The sequence below is a fragment of the Pyxicephalus adspersus genome, chromosome 2, assembly GCF_032062135.1.
Source record: "Pyxicephalus adspersus chromosome 2, UCB_Pads_2.0, whole genome shotgun sequence".
NCBI lineage: Eukaryota > Metazoa > Chordata > Amphibia > Anura > Pyxicephalidae > Pyxicephalus > Pyxicephalus adspersus.
This window is the reverse complement of record NC_092859.1, coordinates 115,775,225-115,800,705: the sequence shown is the minus strand read 5'-3', so window position 1 is coordinate 115,800,705 and position 25,481 is coordinate 115,775,225. Positions and strand designations below refer to the sequence as shown.

The 25,481-nt window shown below is 37.1% G+C and overlaps 1 protein-coding gene across 1 annotated transcript; it reads left to right on the top strand.

Moving 5' to 3' along the window:
* The first annotated feature begins 7,739 nt into the window (after positions 1-7,739).
* On the top strand, positions 7,740-24,063 carry CHKB (choline kinase beta). Its single transcript, XM_072402004.1, has 11 exons — positions 7,740-8,274; positions 11,899-12,007; positions 12,561-12,674; positions 13,837-13,970; positions 14,843-14,947; positions 15,883-15,941; positions 17,310-17,397; positions 18,229-18,337; positions 18,763-18,860; positions 19,886-19,967; positions 21,677-24,063. Exons 1-11 carry the CDS (start codon positions 7,904-7,906, stop codon positions 21,731-21,733), a joined length of 1,326 nt encoding a protein of 441 aa, XP_072258105.1. The 5' UTR covers positions 7,740-7,903; the 3' UTR covers positions 21,734-24,063.
* Positions 24,064-25,481: the final 1,418 nt, after the last annotated feature.

Sequence of the window (25,481 nt, the reverse complement as noted above, 5' to 3'; positions counted from 1 at the left end):
CACAAAAAGGTGTTTGAAACATGGTGGGACATTTATTTACGCTTGCCTTGATATCAAGTTTCCCAATCACTACCTTAAAAAACAATATACAGCTAAAATGTATTTATTAATTTTTATATTATTATTGTGCCATCATTATCCAGAACACTGTACAGAGTACAACTTTAGTGGGTAACAAAACATTACCTGTTCATACAAACAAAAAAAAGAGAATGTCCAGGTTATTTTTCAGTGCTACATTCCTCTGTGGACCTTGGCTAACTTCACATATTTTTCCATTTTGAAGGCCCTTCAATTTCCTGTTCCTTTTTTTAATATCCTCTAAACATCATCCATCCAACTCTCTCTAGGCCTTACTTGTGCTCTCTGTCTCTGGTCTTCACTGCACTATATTTTCATCCATTCTCTGTAAGTGCCTATAAACCTACGTCTGCAAATCTATTAATTGCTCTAATTTGTGGTTTATTCTGATTCTCCACATTTCATTTTTGCCTTGCCTGTGGATCTTGCTCAATATTTTCCTCTAAAATGCCTTCAAACCACTTTTATTTCAAGTTGACCTAGTAATATTTCAGCCATGTTAGCCCTGGTCTTATTGTGGTTTTAGTTTTCATCTTGACATTCAAGTCCTCTACCTTATTTTAGGTGTTTATAGGCACTGTAACGTTTTACCACTGTAGATTCTGGCATCAATGTGTTCATTTGTTTCAATGATTCTAGATTCAAGGTATGTAAAACTGTGTACTTGATCAAAGGTGTAATTCTTGACTGATAATTGATTATGCAGTACTGTTTGTTTTTCTTTTACATTACATGTATTTTGTTTTTGTAGTTGTGAACCCTACCTTTAAAGCGGAACTGTGATTTAACATACAAACTTACCTTTACTTCCGCAGAATCCTTAATTCCTCCATAGCTGGGTTTGATTTGGTCCGATTCTTTCTTTGTACCACCGCAATGGAAGCACTGGGTGCTGCCATCTTCTTTCTTATCACCTGTGCAGGTGCGAGATCATGTAACGTATCCTCCTTTAACAAAAGACATAAAAAGACTGCCAATCTCACTGACCATGTGTGAAAAAGGCACCTTTTTTTCTCCACTTAGTAAAAAAGCCCCTTTAGAAGGAGCAGCCTGAAGCCTCCTGGCATATGTGACGGAAGTATCCCAGGAAGCTCTGTGTTGTAATTCAGTCTTAACCACTGCGGTGAAAAAAAAAAGAAAACACATTTTATCTACCCTTTTATATAAAGTAAAAATTGTGATAACAGGTCCACTTTAAGGAGACAAGTGTCTTAAGAACAAAGTTTAGTAGTAGATATGGTAAGCGCAGTCTGCATTGGTTTGAAATTCTTAGCAACCAATGGAGGACTTGTCAGGGAGGGGCAGGATCAGAGGAGTGGGAGGAAAGGTGAATGATCAAGATGTTAAACTATAATTTTGGTTAGTAAAAGAAGTGCAAAGGTGTCATGGAGGCACAGCACTTTCCATGCTCAGGGTGCTTACTGAAAGTAGGTTTTAACACACACTAAACTGATTAGAGTCAACATGGTAGAATGTAAATGATAGGAAGGTATGACCCATCAATGATTTGTACCATTTTTTTAGCTATATATCAGGTACTACTTAAATGATGCCTTGATACCATATATAACATTTCTACACAAATAAAAAAACAGCATTATTCCTGCTATTTCCTGGCTGTATGATGCAGTCATTATTACTGGAGACAATTATTATTGGCATGGCTCACTGTCAAATGATTTAAGGCTAATGTATACTTTCAGTGCATTCTTCATTCCTTTGTTTGAGCTACCTAGTTGATTTTCTTTAGATTGATTCATGGTCATGATGCATGACAAAACATCTCAATCATTGGGCCCGATTTAAAAAATGCTCTCTAAGGTTGGAGAGGATACACTTTCATCAGTGAAGCTGGGTGATCCAGCAAACCCAGAATGGATCTGGTCCAGGATTGAAAACGTTTGCTAACAAATAGCAAATGACTTTAAGAAATCCATTCCAGGTTTGCTGGATCAAAAAAAAAAATTCAACCAAACAGCAAAATTCCAGATTTTGTTGGCCAACTTTTTATTTGTAACAAATGCTCAAACCTTATTTATTTCCATATGCCAAACCTAATAGTCTTCCAGACACTGACAAATCAGGAGCATTCTAATGCACACTGACAAAGATTGTTCTGAGAACTCAACTAAATACTATATAACAGCATGAGGAATGGCATACCTAATGGACTACTGAAACATTTGCAATACACTGTTTTCAGCTAATTCAACAAAAACTTACATTTTCACTACTAAAATCAGTAGTTAGGCTAAAAGAAGAGCTACAATTCATAGTTAGTGTGTTCAAGGATTTTTGCTTCCCTGCAACAGGTCCATGTAGGCTCCTGTGAGAAGATTTTCTTGAGAAATGCCCAGGGAATTCATCAGCTGTTGAGCAATAAGATCTCCATCTTGTGAAGTTTGGGAGTCTGTAAGAACAACCTATAAAATAGAAAATATATTGAGAAGAATAAAAGTAACATTAACATATTAAAGACATATAAAGGATAGAATAAGAATTAAAATAAAATAAAAAATAAGAATAAGCGTCTATAGTAACATGCCTAATATCAGAACGTTAAATGAGCCAGTAAACATGGCTTTCTTAGTGCATAAAATTAAGGGGAAGGTATTTCTAACACCTACAAAATGCTTCTTCTCAGTGTGAAAAAAACAAGGGGCTTAAAACATGTATTCCATAGCAAAGAAGGGTAAACTCATACTGGTCTGAACATTGCATCCTTTCACCATTAAGAATTTATTTCTATTGAGTGCTTGGCAAGCACAAGCACTGTATGCTCAACTCTTGCATCCAGCTGTCTCTCAAACCCAAACCTAAAGTTATTCTGAACATGTAAGTGTTTTGCATTTCTCTGATCAGTAGGCATGTTTATAATTTCATGGGCAGAATGTTTACAAAGTAGCCAATGCAAATTTGATAGTAATATAAGGTAATAACAGTAACTAGGACCATTACATGCCACGTCTAGTTTTGTTATCCCCATGAGGTGGCCTCATCTGGACTTTGTTGATTTTGTTCCAGAAAAAGCAGAGTAAGGTGTTCTTCACTGGTACCATTGATGTGTTCATAACAGATCTGGCTTGCCCAGAAAGGTTTCAGCACGTGTTCTGGGACTGACTTTTGTGCAGCTTGTACTCTCCTAACAGACCTTAAAGAGACCCTGCCACAAAACTTGCAAGTAAAAAACACAGAAAAATCAATAAATATCAAATGCAAATGTTTTATTGATTTACAACGTTCCAGTGAACTTGCTAGCAAATTTGACTGCCCAAGCCCACTTCCTACTTAAATGTCATAGCCCTGTCTTATTTTAAATGTGTCAAATTATTGTCTGTGCTGCTCCAGATCCTCTGCACCTTCCCTCATTTTCCTGCATAATTGTTTATATAAAAGCCATAAAAGGAGTTAGGCTAGGTATACACGTGCAATGGTTCTCGTCCGATTAGTGACTCAGAGCTGATATCATACGAGAATCTTGCGTGTGTGTACAGTGCTTGATTGTTTTTGAAATGAATTGTCTGGTGACAGGGCCTCTTCCAGGGCTGTGGAGTCAGTAGATAAATCCTTCGACTCAACTCTCTGACTCCTCAGTTTCTGGTACCCCCGACTCCTCTGTATTTACAGGGTTTTATGAACAGCACAACTCATATGTTGAATAGTAGTACGCTTAGATGCTTTTTTAACAATGTCATCCAAAATGTCACTATTCTCTTCGCTTTCACTTTCTCCAATACTTGCAGAACTGTCTTCCTTTAATATCTGTCTGTCACTTTCTTCATCTACTTTATTAATTTTCTCAATTGTGCTCAACATATTAGAAGCATTATCTGTCACAATACGTAGAACCTGTTCCTTTTTAATTTCAAAATCTTTTAGAACATCCTCCACTAACTTCTGAAGATAGTGACTGGTGTGATGTGCCTGGGTTGTCCTTTACTCCCAAGGTTCGCGTTATTGTTTTAATATTTTCATCACCAAATCTTACATTAATAGCAAAATAATCGACTCTATGATGTGTGCATGCATCCATTTTTATGAAGACAAAATGTTCTTTCAGACCTTTTAGTAGTTCTTCCTTTTTTATATTTGGCCTCTTCAGTTATAAGTTCCCTTTTAAGTTTTCCTTTTTTTCCAATTATAAGTTTCCTTTCCAGAGAAACACCAAGTTTTTTAGCCATTTCTCAATTTATGCCTAAAAAGGCTGGCTGTGAAAAGAACGAAAGTGGTTAACTATTCTTTACTACCATTTCAATAATGTGGTTTTTGAATTTTTCTTGTGTCATTGTTATGGTAACTTTGTCAGATATAAAGTATCTTCTTAGCTGTGTTTGGTCTCCAGTAGATTTCTGAACATTTTTTATTAAGTAGATGAAATAATTTAATTGATATCTTTCTCATTCACAACTTTTAACATTTTATGATGAAAACGCTGCAAGTGTCTTTTCAAATTTGATGCTCTTGTAGGTGCATTTTTGATAGACCCACTGAAACTGCTAATTTTTGCATCACATTGTTTTTCACCATCATCTTGAAGAATACATTGGCACACGTAATGTTTCCCATCAACTAAAAAGAAGACCTTAGGAATAGAATATATTAAATGATTTTTAAAACCTTAAGGAACTGGGCACTGCTACTTTTTCATATCAAGATGAAAAAATAAAGTGTGTACCTTTAAGACAATTCACCAAGTTTTCACCCAATAGGTTCTAACTCAGGCTGCTTCTAAAACAAGTGTTTGGTTTTCCAGCCAAATGGGTTGGCATGGATGTCAGAGGAGATTTAAGAAAAAAATATTAAAATGAGAAGTCCGATTAGGACAAAAAGGGGGTTTATGTCAGAGTTGGAACCTGCGCCTGTTACCACATTGTAGCCACATTTTTAATTAGTTAGTCCCCTAGTTAAGAACATTCAACATACAGATGACTCCTAGATATGAACAGGGCTTTCCAGCTTGCTCAGGTGCAGGACAGAGGATTGATGGTGGGGGGGGGGGGGGGGGGTGATCTTAGGGGGGTGAGCTCTTTCTGCAACCTGTTGTAACTCTTTAATGGCCAAAACAAACTCTGCAGTTGTTTCTTTTGCATATCAAAGCACAGCTTGCTCCAGAGAATATCTAGGCTCCATAAAGTTTTTTTTTTGCTTTGTTTGTGATTAACTCACAGTGCGGATTTTATACAGTAATTGACACCACACTGCCTAATAATATGTTGAGACAAACATCTGTCCTAACTGCATTTATTAAAATAATGTAGCTGTTCTGACATACATAAAAATTCAACTTAAGGACAAACCTACAGTCCCTATATCGTATGTAACCGGAGGAATATCTGTATCTAGTAAGATTTATGAGTCAATTTCAAAGCAGTGAATCTGACATTCGTTTAAACATTTCTTGGTAGAGAATCTTTCAGGTCCATGGAAGTAATTGATTCCCCACCAGGGAATATTTCAGCAAATGCCAGATTCCCTGCTTTAATAATAGAACCCCAAAGTGTTGGTAATGTTCAATTTTTATTATTTCTCTTAGATTGTAAGCTCTTCTGGGCAGGGTCCTCTCCTCCGCCTGTGTCACTGTCTGTTATTTGCAACCCTTATTTAATGTACAGCACTGTGTAATATGTTGGCACTATATAAATCCTGTTTATTATTAATAATAAAAATATTATTAATAATAATAATAATAATAATAACAACATAATAGCTATTTCTTTAATTCATTTGTGTATACATTTATATTCCCTTCCGTTGTGTATTTTATAATCAGCTCTTACATGAGGTTTTCCGGAGGTGCTAACGTATGTGATGGCAATAATCCCTGTGTATTGGTGATTTATGCTGGGTTGTATTTGTTGCCATTTTGGTATATAAATAGTTTCATGTAACATTTTATAAGCTACAAAAAACTGAGACCAGACAGGTCCATATTAAGATAAAGCTATCTGCCTGATCACAATTTTTAAATATATTCACCTGTTCTTGCTTGCTCACCTTCTTCCTCCCCTTTTCCGGGTATCGGAAGGAACATAATCTGAGCCTTCTGCAATACAAATCCCATCTGCTCGAAATTTGTAATTGTGGAAGTGTAGTTTTGCTTTAAAGCGTACCATAAACTTAGAATTTTCACTTTACATAAAAGTTTGTGATTGAAGTGCAACACCCCTTTTAAAAAAAAAAAAAAAAAAAACAGGGTGCAGCACCACCACCTAGGTGATCAAGAATAAGTGGGAGAGCAGAGCCTCCCGGAATACCCTTGATTCTTGATCATGAATGAAAGGGAGCAGAAAGCTCTTGGGTGCTCATTCTGCACATGCCTGAGCATCTCAGGCATGCGCAAAAGGAGCCCTTTTCGCCAAAAGGTAAAATTGCCGATCTCAAGTTTTTTCCCCATCTACATCACCCAAACTTGCGCCTGTGTCAGGTGACTTGGGAAGAAGAACCAGGAAGACCAGAGAGAAGATGGCAGGGCCTAGCGCGCCGGTCTGAAGACGGATACCAAGATGACGCAGGACCCGATGGAAGAAACCTCTCGAACGATCGACTGCTCAGTGGGATTGAAGGTAAGTGTATTTTTTTTGTTTTGGGTCTACTTGCATTTTAAGAAAGGACCTGGTGGGTCTGGCATGCACACTGGATTTCATTAGGTCCCAATGGCACCCTGGACCCAGGCATCCTACACCGAGCTGTGCATGGCGTACTATAAATAGAAGGTTGTGATCAGGCAGAAAAGTATTATTTATTGCAGAATTCACATGGCCTGTCCCTCCTGCTTGCAATGTGTAATTGCAGAAATATAGTTCTGTTTGAAGGAAGAACCTTGTAGGTCGAAACATGTAGTAAGCTTGCTGTTTTTATGGATTATTTCAAGTAAAAGAATTAAAATTATTGGTTTGGATTGCCGATTTATTGAATTGATGAGTTTATGCCCCACAATACACTGACAAATATGCCGCCAAGGTACATCACACATATAACCTCATAATAATCCAAATCAGTACAATAAACATCACACCAATAAACATAAAAGGCAGATAAAGGCCAGGGCTCATCATCTTAGCAAAGTGGGAAATGATTGGATTCTGTATTCATTGCTGAGTGACAGTGCACCTCCTTTAGGTGCAGGAAGCAATAATCGTAGTTTTTAAAGTAAAGCTGGAAGAATTGGATCCAATGTACTGACACACTGTCACACTGTCACACTGCCCCTAGGAGCACCTACAGCCAGCACACACTCACCTTCTTCTCCCGCCAGTCTCACACAAACATGAGGCTAGACTGTCCGACCAATCACAGAGCATGAACTCGGTGTCACTAGAGCGCCATAGAACAATCAGCTTAGATGTCCTCACTTCCAGGTTCGTTATATTACAGAGAACGGTCTCCATATAAATGGCGGCTCCTTAGCAATGAATAGAATACGTGTACCGTTCTATTACGGACATGTTTTTCATAGTATACTATTCATTGAAGCTATGCGTTCCAATTCGTGCACTGTGCGTTTCAGCGGATGCCAACCACTTTACAATGAACTAGACAGCTTCCAGGCTGCGCTGAGGTCCACTTGTTCTGTAGGGCGTTGCCGTCTGTGTAAAGAGCGTGCGATTGGCTGCTGCGGGTGGTGCCCACATATGCCTCGTAGTGATTGGTGGAAGTGGCTGTCATTCTGGCTGGCATCTGTCCACATGAGGTGAATGGTAGAAGCGCAGCCTGAGCCCGGCTTCTCTCTGTAGCGGAGCTGGCGGGTGGTCACCTTGACAGCCATGGCAGTGTGTGGGTGCTGGGACTTGTGAATGGATGTGTGAGAGAGGAAGCGGGCAGCATGCATTGTGTAGGAGGAACACGCACAGGAGATGAGGGGGACGGAGTTGGTCAGGAGGAGGACAGCAGTGACCGGGCTCCTGGTGTCTGTCAGCCGGAAGAACATTGTGCCCGGGAGAAATCCATCAAGGGGCCCCCAGCTCAAGCCGCAATGGCTTCCTCTTCCAGCATTGGGGATGTCGGCGCTCCCTGCAGCCAGTCAGCGGGGGGCCCGGAGCATACAAAGCCCGCAGTGGAGCCCCTGTCCCCGGGGGGGAGAAGACTGGAGCTCGGCAATGAGCTGTGCCTGAGGGCCTTCACCTTGTGCCGGGAATACCTGAGAGGAGCCTGGAGGAGCATCCAGCCCCAGCACATGAAGGTGTCTGTAGTAAGGTAATCCCATGCATTGGGCTCCTCCATCATGTCATTGCTGTATCCATGCATTGCTGCTCACAGCCCAAGATCATGGCTGACCCCATAATTGTGCCACACACCGCTAGATTACTGGCATCCCCTCAAACCCTCTTCAACTTTACACCAAACTAAAAATGACACTTCCCTTTAATCCGGCAGATCCCTCCATGGCGCTGGTCCTTCCCGCGTGGTCCTGTAACTCCTCTTTGCCGCCGTCTTCCTTTCTGTCTTCTTGGCACATCACCCGATGTTGCACTGCGCAGGTTCGGGGATCGGGCGATGTACCAGCTGTAAAGGGGGAAAAAAAGAGAGAACTGATCTTAGTGCACTTGCTTGAGAGCATCATCTTTTTCCTTTAAAGCGTGACTAAACTCAGAAATTTCATTTTATATAAAAGGATAGATCACCCATTTATGTCAAGTAAAAATTCTGTTTGTTTTTTTAGTGCAACACCGTTTTTTTGATAAAAAAAAAAAAAAAAGCGTGCAGCACCACCCCCTAATTCTTGATGGCCCCCTTGATTCTCGATCGAGAATGAATGGGAGTGCAAAGGCTCTTGGGTGCTCCTTCTGTGTATGCCCGAGGAGCCTTGAAAAGTATGTGAAAAGACAAAAATTTGCTGAACTCAAACATGCGCAGTGAGTTCGACAAGTTTTTCTTTAAAACTACGTAACCTAATCTTGCACCTGGGTTGGGTGAAGTAGGAAGAAGAAACTGGAAGTCTTTAACTGTCAACTGAACCAAAGAAGCCAGATGGACGAGGTGTAAATGTAGTAAACATTACAGAACAAGTCCAGTTGATCAGTTCTTACTACATGCCTTATTTTTTTATCAAGTATTGACACATATTTGTGACATAGATGTTCATCATGGGCTTGAAAGGCTTTTTCTATACCCGTTGGCATCTAGCTTTGCTCGATCATTACTCCAATATCCTAGGAAGTCAATAGACGAAACCAGCCAGATGCTTCCAAATTCTATACAGGTGTTAGCACCCAAATAAACACTGCTTGTCCAAAGCAACGCAAACAGGAGTGCTGTAAGTAGGAAATAGAAGAATTTCTAGGAATGATAATATAGTAATAAATATATATTTATCTATATACACACACACACACACACACACACACACACACACAGTGTTCTCTCCAGACCCTTTTAGCTGGGTGCACCACCCAACAATTTTCAGTAACTACCGGTAGTTGTTTTTGGGGAGTTACTGAAGAGTTGGGTCACAATACATGGGCTGCCACCCGGCATAAAAAATTTCTTGGTTGAACACTGTGTGTGTGTGTCTGTGTGTATAATTATCTGGTTCAGGTATTGGCTTGTTGAATGGTATAGGTGTTCAGACAGATCTAACTTGCTAGTCCACAATTATTTATAAAAATAAATCCTACACATCACCTATGTTTTTCCCATCAACCTTTACAGAGCATCCATTGACGTAGTTGTGAATCATGCGTTCTATCCCGTGTACCCTGACTCTTGGCTCTATTGAGTGTTGACATGGCAGGTACAAAGATTACACACTGATTGCTAGGAATGTCTTACACAATACTGCTGTATTTACTATGGTTTGATAGGATAATGTACATGCAGAGAAAAGTGTGCAATGACTGCTAATAAAGAGGAGATAACTGTAAAAGTGACTTTTATTATTTGGTCATATTCACTGGGTATAAAACTCCTCAGTCCTCTTACAAGATCCTGGTTCGTTGCATGTAACATGGCTGATAAATATATTTGATGTTGGAAATATGAAAGCTGCTGTTCCTATGTCTTTTGTAAGGAAGTTGTTCTAGATGCCTGGCAGTAGTTCTAATCACTGACATTGAACGTGCCTTTCCTTGTCACATGCTTGTTCAGGGTCAGTGATTCAGAACATTAAAGCTGAAGACATTGATGTATCTAGTATCATCACAAGTAGTTTATTCATTGCAGATTCTTTATTACTTTCAGTAAAACTTGTGTGTGCATAAATATATATATATATATGACCTTGTATTCCCCAGAATATAAATGTACAATTGGGTCTAATAACACAAGTATGTGTAGTGCTAAAACAATGGCCCTGATTTATTAAAGCTCTCCAAGGCTGGAGAAGATGCACTCACATCATTGAAGCTGGAATGGATCTGGTGCAGGACTGAAAATCTTTGCTAACAAATAGAAAATCACATTTAAGAAATCCATTCCAGGTTTGCTGGATCACCCAGCTTCACTGATGAAAGTGTATCCTCTCCAACCTTGGAGAACTTTAATAAATTAGCAATTAGTGAATGTTAACATGGGACATAATTTTATTTTTTATTTTATGGAAACACAAAACAGAAGTGAACACCCTATACAAATTCTGTTGTTGGATATAATTAATAGCATTTCCAATTAACCTTGAGATGGTGAAATGACTAGAAAAATATTTTTGGAAATATTGGTGTCCTGGTTGTTACTTTTAATCAAACAGGTTGGTTCACCTAGCTGCTCACATTTCTTCATATCCGCAATGTGAAGTGTGATTGATCTAGATTCCCGTATGTAAGTAAAATAAACAGAAGTAAGGTGTGGATCTAAACATTTGTTTTGTTGGAAAACTTCTGTGTTTTTGTTTAGATCTCATAGTTAAACATCTGCTCCTGGAAATCCCAAATAAATGCTGACATGGCATAGGAGGACACAGGTTGTCATAGTAAATATTTAGCTTAGTTTTTTTGTTTCACCATAATACTGGAAACTAGATTATTTTCAAGAGCAAGAAACACAGGAAACCTGTCAGAACTACTAACGCCTTCCAGCCTATCTTAAAATATATTCAGTGTACAATATCCCTGTAATGCAGACAGTATAGAGTATTTATAGCTGCACTTCCTGTTGCATGTTACTATAAGTCCATGCTTATTTTTCTTTTGAAAGCTACATGAGTGTGTGATAAACCAAAATGTAAAACTTAGTTCTGCAGAAATCTGTTACCAGGCCTCTTGCGGCTCTGCATCTTAGGCTAGGTACACAATAAATATTGTTGGAAAATGAATGATTAATGACAGATCAACGATTTTTCACGATTATTTTGAACGATTGTATTGTGCACGATTCTGTACATGCTGTAATGATACGATTGTTCAAATATATTCCACCAATAATGTACACACTCTAAATACGATCGTTTGAACGTTGCAGGAAGTGAAAGTGTATCACAGAACCATTCACGATCCATGAATGATCGTACGCACAATAGATAGCAAACGATCGTCGCCCAATCAGATCCTCTGGGAAGGTCTTTCGTTCCAGTAACTTTCCTCGTTCATTGTCGTCGTTGTGCACTTTTAACGATTTATCGAATGATTAATCATTAGTCGTTCGTTTCCAACGATAATTATTGCACGAAGCCTTAGTCTTTCCTATTAGAGTCTGGAATGCCCATGAAGCTGGAGATGCAGTAGTTTGGATCTATGCACAGAGTGTGATAGCCAAGCTGCACATTCGCTTTATTTTATTGAATAACGTGGGGTTGTGGTGCTGGACATATTAAGCTTTTGGTAAAATAGATTTCTTTGAGACCGAGTAGTGATTGGGCTACATTAAATTATATGTTTGATTTTTCAGTGGTGGTCTCAGTAATCTGCTGTACAAGTGCAGTCTTGTAGACTCCGTGCAGACCCAGTCCGATGAGCCACGACAAGTTCTTTTACGACTGTATGGAGCTATCCTGCAGGTAATGTTGTGTTTTATTTTTGCATTAAATATGTGTATTATATTATTAAAACAATACTTTTTTTTTTTTTGTCTGGATGGATGGGATAGATGGAGGTTATTTTATGTATTATGCTGTCTGGATGGGATAGATGGAGGTTATTATGTATCCCCTAGGTAAATAATATGAGCCAGGGCCCATTAACTAAAGCACAGCCATTATCCTAACCTGGCAGATGTTAAAGAGGTGTGGTAAGAAAGACCTACAAAGGTGCATAATGAGAAATTGGAATGTATAGAGAAGGAGAGGGAGAGGGTAAGCCCAGCATGCAGCAATATCTTAGATCTTTATTGAATTCCTATGTTCATTCTTAATTGGAAATTCGGTGAATATTACCTGGAAACTAGAAGGTGATGCCGCTAACATACTCCACTTCTATTGTTGATAATATAAACTAATCACTTTCAAGGAATGGTTGGCTGTAAAATTTCTACTATACACAGAAAACCAAATGTGCAGCTTGGCTTTCCTTTTAAATAAAACATTAAACTCTTTATCCTTTTTTTGCTCGTAGGGCGTGGATTCGCTTGTTCTGGAGAGTGTTATGTTTGCAATACTTGCCGAACGATCACTGGGTCCTCGTCTGTACGGTGTTTTCCCACAGGGTCGCCTAGAAGAATATATTCCGGTAAACTTACTGAAAAATATGACTTTTGATACAAAAGATGGTAAAATAGTAAATTATCAATTTTTGGTCACTATTATTAGACTATTATAAGAATGTTATTGAAAATGTGGTTGGAGAGTTAACTGCACACCAAAAATGGAAGTCTTGGCTTCTTTAAAAAAAAAAAAACATATCTGAGCCATTAGTGGTTTGTTATAATCTAAAAAAATGTAATTTCTGAAATGAGTTTTATAAAAAAAATGTTTGTTTCATATTTGCTGTATAAAAGATTTTTCTTGGCAAAACAGATACTGGTTTTTTTTTATTTCATTCATTCTACCATAAAACAGTAATACATGCTACAAATCAGTGTTCAGCCCAGAGATTTTTTTAAGCCGGGTGGGAAGAAATTGTAGGTGGGTGGCTGCCCCTGTATTGTGACCCAATTCTTCAGTAACCACACAAAAACAGCCGGTTGGTTACTGAAAAGTGACGGGTGGTGTGCCCAGCTAAAAGGGTTTGGGGAGAACACTGATACAGTGAATGGATCTGGTGCAGAAGTGAAAACATTTGCCAAATAAAAGCAAAAGATTTGTAAGAATTCCATTCCAGGTTTGCTGGATCACCTGGATCCTCCCATCAAAGTCTATCATCTCCAGTCCCGGGGAGGTTTAATAAATCAGACCCAAAGTATGTTTGATCCTTGTTGTGTTCTTTTCTCAGAATATCTTCCTATAGATGACTAGATATCTTCTGTCTATTTGGTACCAGGATGTAGTTGCAGACTTTACAAGCAGGAATTTGCTGCCATCCATTTATTATTTATATTTACTTTAATTTTAAAATGATTAAACTGCTCATTACTGACATATAGACACTTTGAGGTAACATGCTGGGTCTATACCAATAAATACAATTCTTTCTGGCCATGAAGAGAGGAATTGATGATTGTTTAGAGAAAACCTGTCATGATGACTGTTCCTGTCGCAGGCTCCCACTTCCTGAATATTAGAAGCTGTTTGAGTTCTGGGACAAGCACATCAAACTTTGTTCAGGGCCATCAACAAGCATCCACCAGGAGCAATGAATAATGGATGTTACAGATTTAGAAAAAAAATACTGTAAAGAGAAATGTAACCTTTTTTTTTTTTTTTTTTTTTTTTTTTTTTTACTTCCTATTCAGAGTCGGCGACTTGTGACCTCAGAGCTTAGTGACCCAGATATCTCTAGTGAGATTGCGGCCAAAGTGTCCAGGTTCCACAGGATGGAGATGCCATTTAACAAGAAGCCAGTGTGGTTGTTTAAAACTATGGAGAAGTAAGTTTACATACACTGTCACCATTTCATTATTACATTATCATCATAGCTGGACAAATTCCAGTTTCCTTTTAGTAGTAATCATGTCTGTGTGCATGTGAAAAATGTCCCCCTTCACTGCAGAAAAGCTGACACAAGAGGATCAGTTCATGTTTTTGCATTTAGTTCACAAAATGAAAAAAAAACAAACAAGCTTTTTTGCAAGGCCCAATTATCCAGGTAAAATAGAACTGTATGGCTGTGTCTCGATGCCAGACTTCCTAGTTCTTCTGTTTTAGGGAACTGTGTAACTCTAGTAATATAGGGATGAATGGGGGTCCGCAGTGTAGGGTAGGTGAGTATCTGCTTGGTAATAAACTGCACATTGTGTCCAGAGTTTAGGAGCTTATTCCATTTTACTAGCTGTGAAGTGTCAATCCAGGTTATTAAATAAATGACTAGACCATTAACATACAGAAGTGTATGAAAACCTCTAGCTAACCAATAGCCTAACCAAATTAAATTTTTTATTATGAAGTTTGAGGGATCTTTTAGGAAAGGAACTCTGTTGTCTTGGAATTTAGGGTTTATTTTAAGTTTGCAAGTCTCATTTAGGCGTCTGTGGTTTTCAGAGGAAAGTACAGCACAAATGTCAGATTATATTTGCCTTACCAGGTAAATTCAATGCACCATTTTGTTTTCTAAAACTTCTGACCTGACCAGAGTCTGAAGCTCTCCTCCAACTGTATCTATATGCCTGATATCGATATGCTTTCTGCAAGTATTTAGCATTTTGCACTGTAGAATACGGCTGACCAAAGAGAGATCACTTGGGCACAGTTGGGACAGATTTAACATGTTTTGCAATTTTTCTGTTTTGTGCTCTCTTCTAGATACATGTCCCAGATTTCTTCTCTCTCCTTTACGCAAGCTCCTCTTGTGGAGAAGTTCAACAAGCTCAAGAGCTTCAATTTGGAGGAAGAAATGCAGAGGCTGAAGTAAGATTGCAGCATATTCCACCTATATTTTATAGATGTTTACTTTATTGCAACAGCCATTTCACAGCTTTAAATCATGTCCCAGATAAATTGTAAATTGTAGAGAATTGTAAAAAGAAGGCAAAATATTCAAACTGTATTATTCACTTAGCATGATTTGTAAGTATATCACTTCTGTTCTTGAAAGATAAAGTTGCCTTTGGTTATTGCAGGCTGCTTATTTCCCCTTGACAGAGCTCAATGCGGATGTAGTTAACCTTGTGTTTCAGCATTCTGGCTGTTATCAGCATTTTTTCTCCTCCCTGGTCACCACTGTACTGAAATCTGTGCAAAAAGTCTCTCAAGGCCTCAAAGAATGTGTGGGATGGAAAAATAAAGAAATCCTCTTACTGAAGTTTGAGATAAATAGATTTATATTTTACAGACTTGCCATCTTAATTCAAGATCTGTTTAACCCTTGTACTGCCAGTGACATGTAACACAAGTCATGGGATTAAAAAGACCCTGTGGCCTCAATGGCGGACATGATCATATCCTAAAATTAACAAGCAGGATTTGAGCTCACCAGATGTACAGCAGTGGAAGAACTGGTCCCTCCCATGACCTAATTTATTGGTTCCCAGGCTTTCCCGCTTCATGAGGAAACCTGACCTGATTTGGATGACGGTTTCTAGGGAGGAGAGAGATTGAACATATAGATCTTTCCTCCTTAATATGAAATACATTTTCATACGCCTTCTGTAAAGGGAAATGCAGGACGACCCCTAATTCCTCCATAAAAAGAACCTGACTCTGCACAATTACACGCTTTTTGTAAATCTGCAAAGGTTAATCCGTGCTCCATTAAAACACAAACTAATAACAATTATTTAAACTTTTGTTAGTGTTTGATAACTTTCTTATTTAGTAATAGCTCCTTCCATCTATCTATACAGACTTCTTTTGGAATCCACACCATCTCCTGTAGTATTCTGCCACAACGATGTTCAGGAAGGTAAGAAAACATCATAACGTCTCTCAAGTCTATTCTTTCTATTGGTGTGCAACAAACTAGATTGGCTTGTTTATTTTATTAAGTAAATATAATTTATATACAGAGGATCAGACACCAAACTGTTTTTTTTGTATATGTGTTTGGTAATGCCGCCCATTTTGCCTGAGAAGGAGTACTTTGCAGAACAACTTCAATTAAAAAAGTTTTATCTGTTTTGAATCTCTTTTGATGAAAATGTAATTGCTTGTGATCCACTTGTGTTTAGATTGTTGCATGGTCACTCTTTTTGTACTATTGGGATTAATTCACATAATTAACAAAATTAGGTTAAAAACACTTTGCTAAGTAAATTGTCTGTATTCCTTTAATAAAGCAACCCCATAGTCCCATCACAGGCATAGACAATATTAGTTCAAATACATGAAGAATCTTTTTTAAGAATCTATTACCATAATAGGAAGCAGAAACTATATCTGAAAAGCATTTGTTAAAAGGCAGTTTTATTGGCCTCTCATGAATCATTGCACAATCAATGTCCGTTCAGTCCTCTCTCTGCCAGCTTAATATAGTGTGGGTGCTGGCACAAAGAGATGAGAAGGAGTTTCCTAATGTAAGAAAAAATGTAATTGGGACAAGTCAAAATACTAGTATTTATTAGTACTAATTTGCTAAATATTCATAAAATTATTTCTTTATTGAACCTGTATGTTTATTCCTAGGGAGACATCTAGCAATAATATAAATGTAAAGTAATTTATTTATTCCTGTAATCTGGCTAGAAACTGTCTTGGATGTGCTTTAAAAAAAAAAACAAAAAAAAAAACCTTTGTTCTGCTTTCTATGTCAAGTAGTAAAGCCTAATTTTTTTTACTTTATAGGAAAGTAGAGCTCATTTCAAAAGCAGCAGCAACTGTGTGTAAAAAGAAAAAAAAAAAGGCAAGCTTCTCTGCCTCCCAAACTTTGGCCATGTTGCTTAGTTGGGCCAAGATGACATAAGCATAATAGACAGCGATATCTGTTCTCCCTTTTTTAATTTACCTCTTGTTACTAGTCTGGAACAAGCATGGGCTTTAGAAATTTTATTATTAGATACAATTATAGCCTTTCAATACAGGTGTATTATTTCATTATGAATTCCAGTGAAACGTTTAGGAAATTTTAATACTGTAATATTATTATTATTATTATTGCAAAATGATGAGGACTTCAAAAACAATCTTGTGTACATATTTGATGGCATGTTGTATATCAAAACATTAAGAAATTATATTCTTCATAAATTTAATGTTAGTGTAGTTAACATTAAGTTTTTATAATTTTTTTTTTTTAAATGGCTGTCTATACCAATTGCACATTTCTCTCTTTCAGGAAATATTCTGCTTTTGTCAGCTCGCTCATCCCACCCATCAGACAAGCTTATGCTTATTGACTTTGAATACAGCAGCTACAATTACAGGTCAGCTTGAACATTTTTTTTTTTTCTTTTGAGTGGTCATTTGCCACTAGCTCCGACTAGTGCTACCGCCATGTTTTTACAGAGCACTTGTGTACTTCAGTTTATTGAAGCTTCAACAAGTATAATTGAATTTATTTTAGCAGACAGGACTCACAGAGAGGGGCTAACCAGAAGGAGCCTAGCTGTGGACCTTGACTGATGTTTTCTTTGTTCAAGGGAGACCAGGTGTATAGGATAAATGTAGATAAGTGCATCAGTGTACCCCCATACAAGATAGATAAAAAAATATTTTTTTTGTCTTTTTTTTATTTGATGACCTTTGTATTGTAGTCTCAGGATCCTTAGTATATTTGCCATATAATTTTGTTTTAATTCGTAAACATTATTTATAAAGTTCACTTTCAATCTTACATACCAGTAGTAAATTATCAATTATTTTAGTGTCATTGTAAATTTTAGTTTGGATGAACAGTAGCATCAGTCTATGTGATTAAGAAGGTAGCAGACCACTGTTCCTGTTTGTTTTGAACAATCTGCATTGGTATCTTCCACTTTTTCAGATCAAGTCCAGACTTTTATAGATATTAGAGCCCTGGCAGGAGAATAAGGTCATGCTCTGCAATACCTAGACAACATCAATAGGATTTTCCTAGCCACAATGATAATGAACAAAAAGTCAGAAATATTCATTGCTAGTGGTACTGAAGCCTAATAAAATAACTGGTATTCTGTCTTTCTGTCAATGATAGAGAGGGAACCTAGGACACCATTGTTTTACTCTGGCTTTATTTTGTGCATGGCAAACCAATATTCTCTATTCATCTTCCACAGAGGATTTGACATTGGGAATCACTTCTGCGAGTGGGTATACAATTATCACCATGATGAGTGGCCATTTTACAAAGCAGAACTGAGTAACTACCCAAACAGACAGCAGCAGGTAAATATGAACCTGCAATGTTTTTTGCTGTAAATTACAAAAGCATTGTCCAATAACCTTAGGTTATATAACATATATTCTTGACAGAGCTTGTTGACAAGCCATTTTTTGGCTCAATTTTTTTTTTCACTCCTAAAAATGCTGCTTCGCTAATGCTAAGCCAGGCAGTGACCATAAAATAGATTTTTTTTTTTTTTTTTTTTACTTTTTTTTGTGGTCCAGGCAATGAGAGAGCAGCACCATGGATTAATTCGAAAACACTTTTAGCAATTGCATAAAAAAAGAATTAATCCAATCAAAAAAAATACCATTTGACATGTCCCTTAATGAGACTGAAGCTGTGTATTTTTGATTGGTATCGTATAGTATTATGTGGCACTTTAACTTTTTTTTCTCTCCATCTCTTCCTGTCTTTGATATTTTAGCTTCATTTTTTCCACTCATACCTGTTGGAAAGTTGTCCAGAGCTCAACGAGGAGGAACGGCGTGCTCAGGAGGAGGCAATGGTTATTGAAGTGAATCGGTAGGGAAATGTATTGTTTTCAGCCTGTTTTTTTTTTTCTCTACTCTTTGTTTTGAATATCAAGAGTACTCCCTTTTTCTGGTTACTTTGCCTTCATTAAATTTTTACTAAGAAACCATCTCGTTTTGTTTTTTACCTATGAGTTATTTTAAAGAAGAAAGTATAGCGTGTCTTTAAAGAGTTTATTTTCTGTAATTGGCCTACAACAACATTCCAGCATAAGGATTGCTTAGAGACTGCTTAGCTATCTAAGCAGTCTAATAGTGGGGCTGGTAAGAAGTAGAGTAATCACATGCAGCAGAATTGTAGGTTGTTTACTAAAGGTAGCTAAATGTGAAATATTAGAATGGCTATGTATCTCAGTTTATTAAAAAGAAGCAGTGGTTCTGGACTTCAGACATTCACAGGATAAAGAGTGGAGTCATTGCTTTTTAAAGGGGCATTGCGACAAGGGGAAAGCTTGCTTATGTGAAAGTGTCTCAGCTCTGTATGTGGCAGTGATGGTCTTTAGTCAGTTAGCTTTTCCTCCTGGTGACTTTTTTGTTTTGTTTTTTTCTTAAGTTTAAGTCCTGTTTAAATGTCTGTCTGTTTTCCCTCTCTGTGCTATGGTTCTACCTGCATCACTACCTATTACTTTTTTAAAGTGGTTATTTTAACAGTTGCCCAATTCTGTCTCCATTACCAAAGATGTTTTCACCTATGGAAAGGTCTCTATTTGAAGTTTTATTGCCATTCACTCTATTCTCTTTAAGCTATGGCGCATGTAGTATGGTTATCAGTAACTAACATCACACAATTGCCATGTCTACCAACAAAATGTACTGTACTGTTAGTCACCTATTTCACCCATTCCTATGTGTGATAAAAACAAATGAGTCCATTGACCATGTATGTTTTGATTTATATATAGTCTACGTTTTGAGTGTTCACATCATTAAGCATGTCTGTAATAATGTGATCAATTAATGTACAGTGTATGTTATGTAATCCTCATCACCAGTATTTGTAATATTTGACTGTTTCAGGTTTGCTTTGGCTTCACATTTCTTCTGGGGTCTGTGGTCCATTCTGCAGGCAAAAATCTCAACTATTGAATTTGGTTACCTAGTAAGTATCTGTTAATAAATATTTTGTGTAGGCAGTGAGGTTAATACATCTCTTTTTCTGGAATTATCTGCATCATTTAGTGTCTGTACATCAATAGTATAAAGGTTTGGATTTATTTTCTTACTTCCATGTCTTCTGCATTAGGAATCTCTGTAGCAGCCATATTGCTAGATAAGAAGAGCTTTGCTTTCTTTTGACAATCCCCTCTGTTATGCGTGGTGATCTTTGAACTGATGGGAAAAGGGTAAAAATAGTTTTTGAAGGTGTGCTGCAGGCATAAACCCAAGGAATAAATAAAGCATTAGCAGTTAAATCACTGCTTTGAGTCTGTTCCCCAGTTAGATGAACAGTTACCAGCTTAGTGATGACAATCTAGATCTTATGAGATCAGCAGTTACAAACTAATATCTTAATATACACTAGACAGATAAGACATTGGATTTAGGGGGGAAGGATTAAATCTGTGTAGTAGTAGTAAACAACACGAAGCATTAACATTGCCTGCTGATTTTTGGTGGTGGTGGGGCTCCTGCTTTTTTACATTAACCTGTCTGAGTGAGGGGAGAGTGGACTGGCATTTAGTCAGGCTAATGAATTGATGCACAATGGTTATGTCGGCAAACAGATTGATAGTAACTGTGTTCATGCGCATGTTGACCAGTGTATTGGCCAACCTTTACAACTTGCATCTGCTTATATGCAAGGTAGATCTTTAAAGGTGCTGCTTAGATACTTTTGTAGGGTTTTTTTTTTTGTTTTGTTTTTTTGAAGGATGATACCTGACAAGTTGCAAAAACAATATACTTGACAAAGTACAAACATTTTTAGGACCTTAAAAGACAGTACACCTTCACATTTGGAATACGTTCAGAGTCCTCAAGCAAGGTGCCAGCTGCAGGGAGCCACACAAAATCTAACACTCAACTTTTGTTTCAAATATTTTGTACAATGCTTTTTTAAGCATTTGCATGCTGTAAAAATGCTTACAAATGCCTAAAATATGGAGGTCTGAATATGTTCTTAGTTTACACATTTATTATGCAGCAAATAATTCTGAACGCATTATGTGCTAGCCAAATAGACACTATAGTGCAAACAAGGGTTCATTTGTGGCTTTCTTTGAGCGGGAGACTTTTGCTCTGCCTTCTTGGATAGAACACTACATTGTATTTCTTTAGAATATTTCATATTTGCCTTCGGAAAAAGCAGTTTACATTTTTTCGCCTTCTTTTCTGTGTTCTAGAATAACTGCAAGTAAACATTTATTAAAAAAAAAAAAAACTTGACAAGGCAAATCCTTAACACAGGCCTGCTCGCCACTGCCCCAGCCTCCACCCAACCTTGCACTGGAGGCTTTTTTCTTTGGTGGTCAGAGATGCACATATATTACTAGCTCTCCTTTATTATCTATACTATAGAAAAATGTTAGCTTTTTAAGCCCATTGGGAGAAAATATACCTGTTCTAGAACCTGTTAGGTAAACTTAGAAACTATTAAGAGTTTTTGGCAGGAGTTGAGCATTACTGTTTCAGTAGTCACTATCAATGAGTCAAGGAGTCATATGACTGGATATCTTGCAACACTGTAATCTTTACCACAATACAATACTTGTAGTTTATACAGAGTCGAGGCCAAATTTTATTTTCAGAAAAATGCAGAATGTGTGAATGTTCCAGATACATTTTAACACTTTATTTTTTGAATTGCAGGATTATGCTATTTCACGGTTTGATGCCTATTTTCAACAAAAAAGCCTTTGGTCCTAAATTTCAAATGAACCTTCGAAGATCTGTCCATTCTCCTCCTGCCCTACTTCAACAAAACACTTGCAAGAATGTGCTTGCTTGGTGAATATAATCCGTCCAGTTCCACTGATCTTTATATACGTTATTTAATTCTGCATGGAGACAAAGGGTGATTATCTCAGTTTTTTATATTTGTTTTTAACAATCTTTGCAGTTCTTCAACTTGAATAATAACATTGCATTGCCTTGATTTAGTTCTAGAACCACAAGACCAAGCCTGTTGGTTAGCAGTATATGCATGCAGTAAAAAGACATCAAATGGCAAATTACATTTATATTGAACATATGTGACCCAAAGCCCTGTTATGGTAAACGGTTTAAATATTATCATTAGGTACTGAACATTTGGTGGTGCAAAATATGACCATGTTTGCTTGGCCAAATCCATCCAGATGTATAAAATTTAGATTAAATACCCAGTTGTTTTTTTGCATACATACATGTGTGTACATATACTCACTATGCAGTTATATATCCTGTATGCTTATTAAAATCAAGTTTGCATGTCCTTTTCACATTCACCCAGTAGGTGTCCCCCCTCCTCTGAACCTTTTTGCCACCAAGCCGCATAGAACATCTACAGGAGCCAAATACTTCTTAAAGCAGACACAGCTTTGCTGTACTAGAAATACCCTGTCAGTTGTAAGCAGTGTCTCAGACCTGCTCCATCACACTTTTAAAATGGTTAAGCAGCTTTGGCTTTGCTTAAGGAGAGTCTGTCAGCAGCAGGTTCTATGCAAATTATATTTTTGTGTTTAAATTTGCACTCTGTAGTAAATATGAATAACATACAAAGGGAAAGCCTTACTGTTCTCTAGGCATCTGTGATTTGCACCAGGCCATCTTACTGCTCTCCGAGCTTCTGCTCTTTACCCAAGCATCTGTGACTTGCATCAGGCCATTTTACTGTTTATATTGTCCAAATACATTCTATTAGTTAAGAAGCTGGAGCATGTTTTCAAAAAATGCAGGGCCAAGCTAACAACATGACCGGATAGAATGTTCCAGCTACCTGGGCTAATAAATAGGAATGCTCAGAACTTGCTTTCTAGGAATATCATTTTATTATCACCAGAAAGCCTGAGATGCATTAAGGCCAAAAGGTCCTACCCAAACTCTACTGTGTATTTCAGGTTTTGTCTGATGTTGGGTAAACTTACTCCCAGTTTTCTTTTAGTTGTTGGACTGTAGTGGTAGGATAAGATATTACGATCCAATGTTTATTTTGTTTTTCCATTAAAAGAATACAGGAAGAAGAGGATAGTAGTGAGATTCCTCCCAAAGGATTAAGTTCAGAATCATAAAGGGTTTTTATTAATGCAGTCATGCTAGTGGTGTAGGATACACAAGTTGCACATAGTAAATCATAATTCTTACTATATGCTACTTATATAGCCCACATCATAGGGATTCATTTGTTCCATCTGTATAGCAACCAACCTTTGCTGTTAGTGATTTTATTGCTAGCAATTAGCATGATTATTCCTAGCAATTTATTAGCATGATTATTCCTAGCAGTTTATTAGCATGATTATTCTATTTTAAAATTGTAGCTAAAGCAGACTATAAGAGATGGGCCCTCAGGGAAAAAATGGAAATATTTGATTAGCCTTCCCTTCCTCTTCCAACAACTAAAATGTAAATTTTTAGCAGAGTGATCTTTCAACATTCCATTCCATAATGAGAGTGTGAATTCATAAAATGATAATCTGCTTACCCAATTACAATATTGTTTATGTACTCTACAGCATTTTTGTTTAAATTATTATTTTTATTGTTTGTGTTTTTTTTAATTTTGTGACTTTAAAATGCAAAGCACTGTTGAGGGTTAACTGATAGAAAGTAACCAAACCCCCCACCTCCCTGCAGCCATAGCACATATCCTGATAAGCTTAGCTCTGTATCCTGATGAGATTAAGAGTAATGTGGTTAAACAGAGATGATTTCTATTATTTATTTCCATCTCTGCCATATTGACTGCTTACTAAATGCTCTTTTCCAGCCATTACTTATGCAAAAGTCTACAATAAGCTTGTTATCTAGAACCCTTTAAACAAATATATTGGTAATTGCATATGTATTTTAATAATACTTTACACACATAAATGCTGATAAATGGATGCTAATCAGTTGGCATGGCTGGAAAGATGTTTTAACTGTTAGAACTGCCTTTTTATCTAAATGTCTGTGCTGTATACATAATTCAATTTTTCTCACAAGCCAGTTCATTGACTGAATTTATTAAAGCCAGCATAACTTATTTTTTTTAAATAAAGTATGTATGAGCTTAACGTCTCAATTGTGTTTTTTTCTGTCTTTGAGCCCAGGGAATTCTGGTACAATAATTTGCTCACAGTGCTGGATTTTCTGTCTGTGATCTACACACCACTACATACAGTATACTTTCATCTTGGTTGTTTTGTAAATATGTTCGCATACAGTACGGTTTTACCTGGTCAGCTTAGTTCCGATATAGAAAACAAAAATATTGGTTGCCTCAAAAGATTATTGGAAGCACATTCAGCAGATTTCCTTCTGAGTCCCCTTAAAACATTTTTTTTGGGGTTTATTTGGATGAATAGACAGGTATTATTCCAAAATGTATGTACATTTTCAGTTTAAAACAGCTAAATACATTACAGGTGCATCAAAACAGAATGTGTGAAAAAAGCGTCAGACTTATAAAGAAGTAGTGGTAAGAGAATAGATCAGAGAACTAAATCTCTAGCTTAGAGCTCTACAGAGACTGGAAATAATATACAAGGAGAAAACAGCCGTTTTCTGCATCGTTGCATGAGATTTTATGCTAAGGCTGTGGCGATTTTTATTAAAAAGAAAAAAAGCTGCCCTTAACTTGCAAACCTTTTACTTTTGATGCACATAGAATGTATTTTCAGTGCATTGTGACTAAAGTTTCAGCTGAACTGTAGTATATGCTGCCAGTTTATAAGTATAAGCCATTCTCTGTATTTTTAAATCTGGAGCTCGTCTTCCTTTCTCATGCAATTGTCCTCCTGCACCGTAACTGTTTGTTTTTTAAAGGAGGTACAGCTGGCCATTTCAACATATTTAACACAGGCAGGTTCTAATAAATTTACCACATGTCTCACCTACTTGAAAATATATCTTTTATATACTTTTTCTGTAAGGTCTTTCAATAATGGCAGGATGACCATGCCATGAAACAAAAGTATGTTGCAAATAGAACCACTGAAGTGTAATCAATTCCAATAGCATCAGGACGGAATGATTGAGAGGCAGTTGTAATTCCAGTGATTAGAGATCTAGCTTTCCAGTTCACATAGCATATGGCTTGGAACTGCGTGTCTGATGCCAAGCCTAGAATTGTAAAAATACTTCCATGTAGATTAAAATTTAATTTCTTTCATTGGCTCCACATTGACAGGAGATTTATCCAGATTATTTAAATAATGACAGTTGGCAAAAAGACAATGTAAGGTTTGTAAAATAGATTACTAAAAGCCATTGGAGGATCTTGTTAGTGGATATTTGATTTAAACTTTTTAGATTCCTTTATACAGGTCAACCTAAAGTGCCCTTCTGTTTATAATGTTTTTGTAAACCAATGTTGCATTAAAATATTTTATCTTTTTATAGGTCAGTTGCCAGTTTACTAATTACATTTTTGGCAGTAGTTTAAAAACTGCAAATTTCTGAGAACCCAAAAATATAACTTTGGATGGAAATA

Bases quoted from the DNA above. Each gene is read 5' to 3' on its own strand.
- CHKB (XM_072402004.1), top strand. From the start codon at position 7,904: ATGCATTGTGTAGGAGGAACACGCACAGGAGATGAGGGGGACGGAGTT. The intron at 8,275-11,898 runs GTAATCCCATGC...TTGATTTTTCAG, and splicing joins ATGAAGGTGTCTGTAGTAAG to TGGTGGTCTCAGTAATCTGC. The intron at 13,971-14,842 runs GTAAGTTTACAT...GCTCTCTTCTAG, and splicing joins TTGTTTAAAACTATGGAGAA to ATACATGTCCCAGATTTCTT.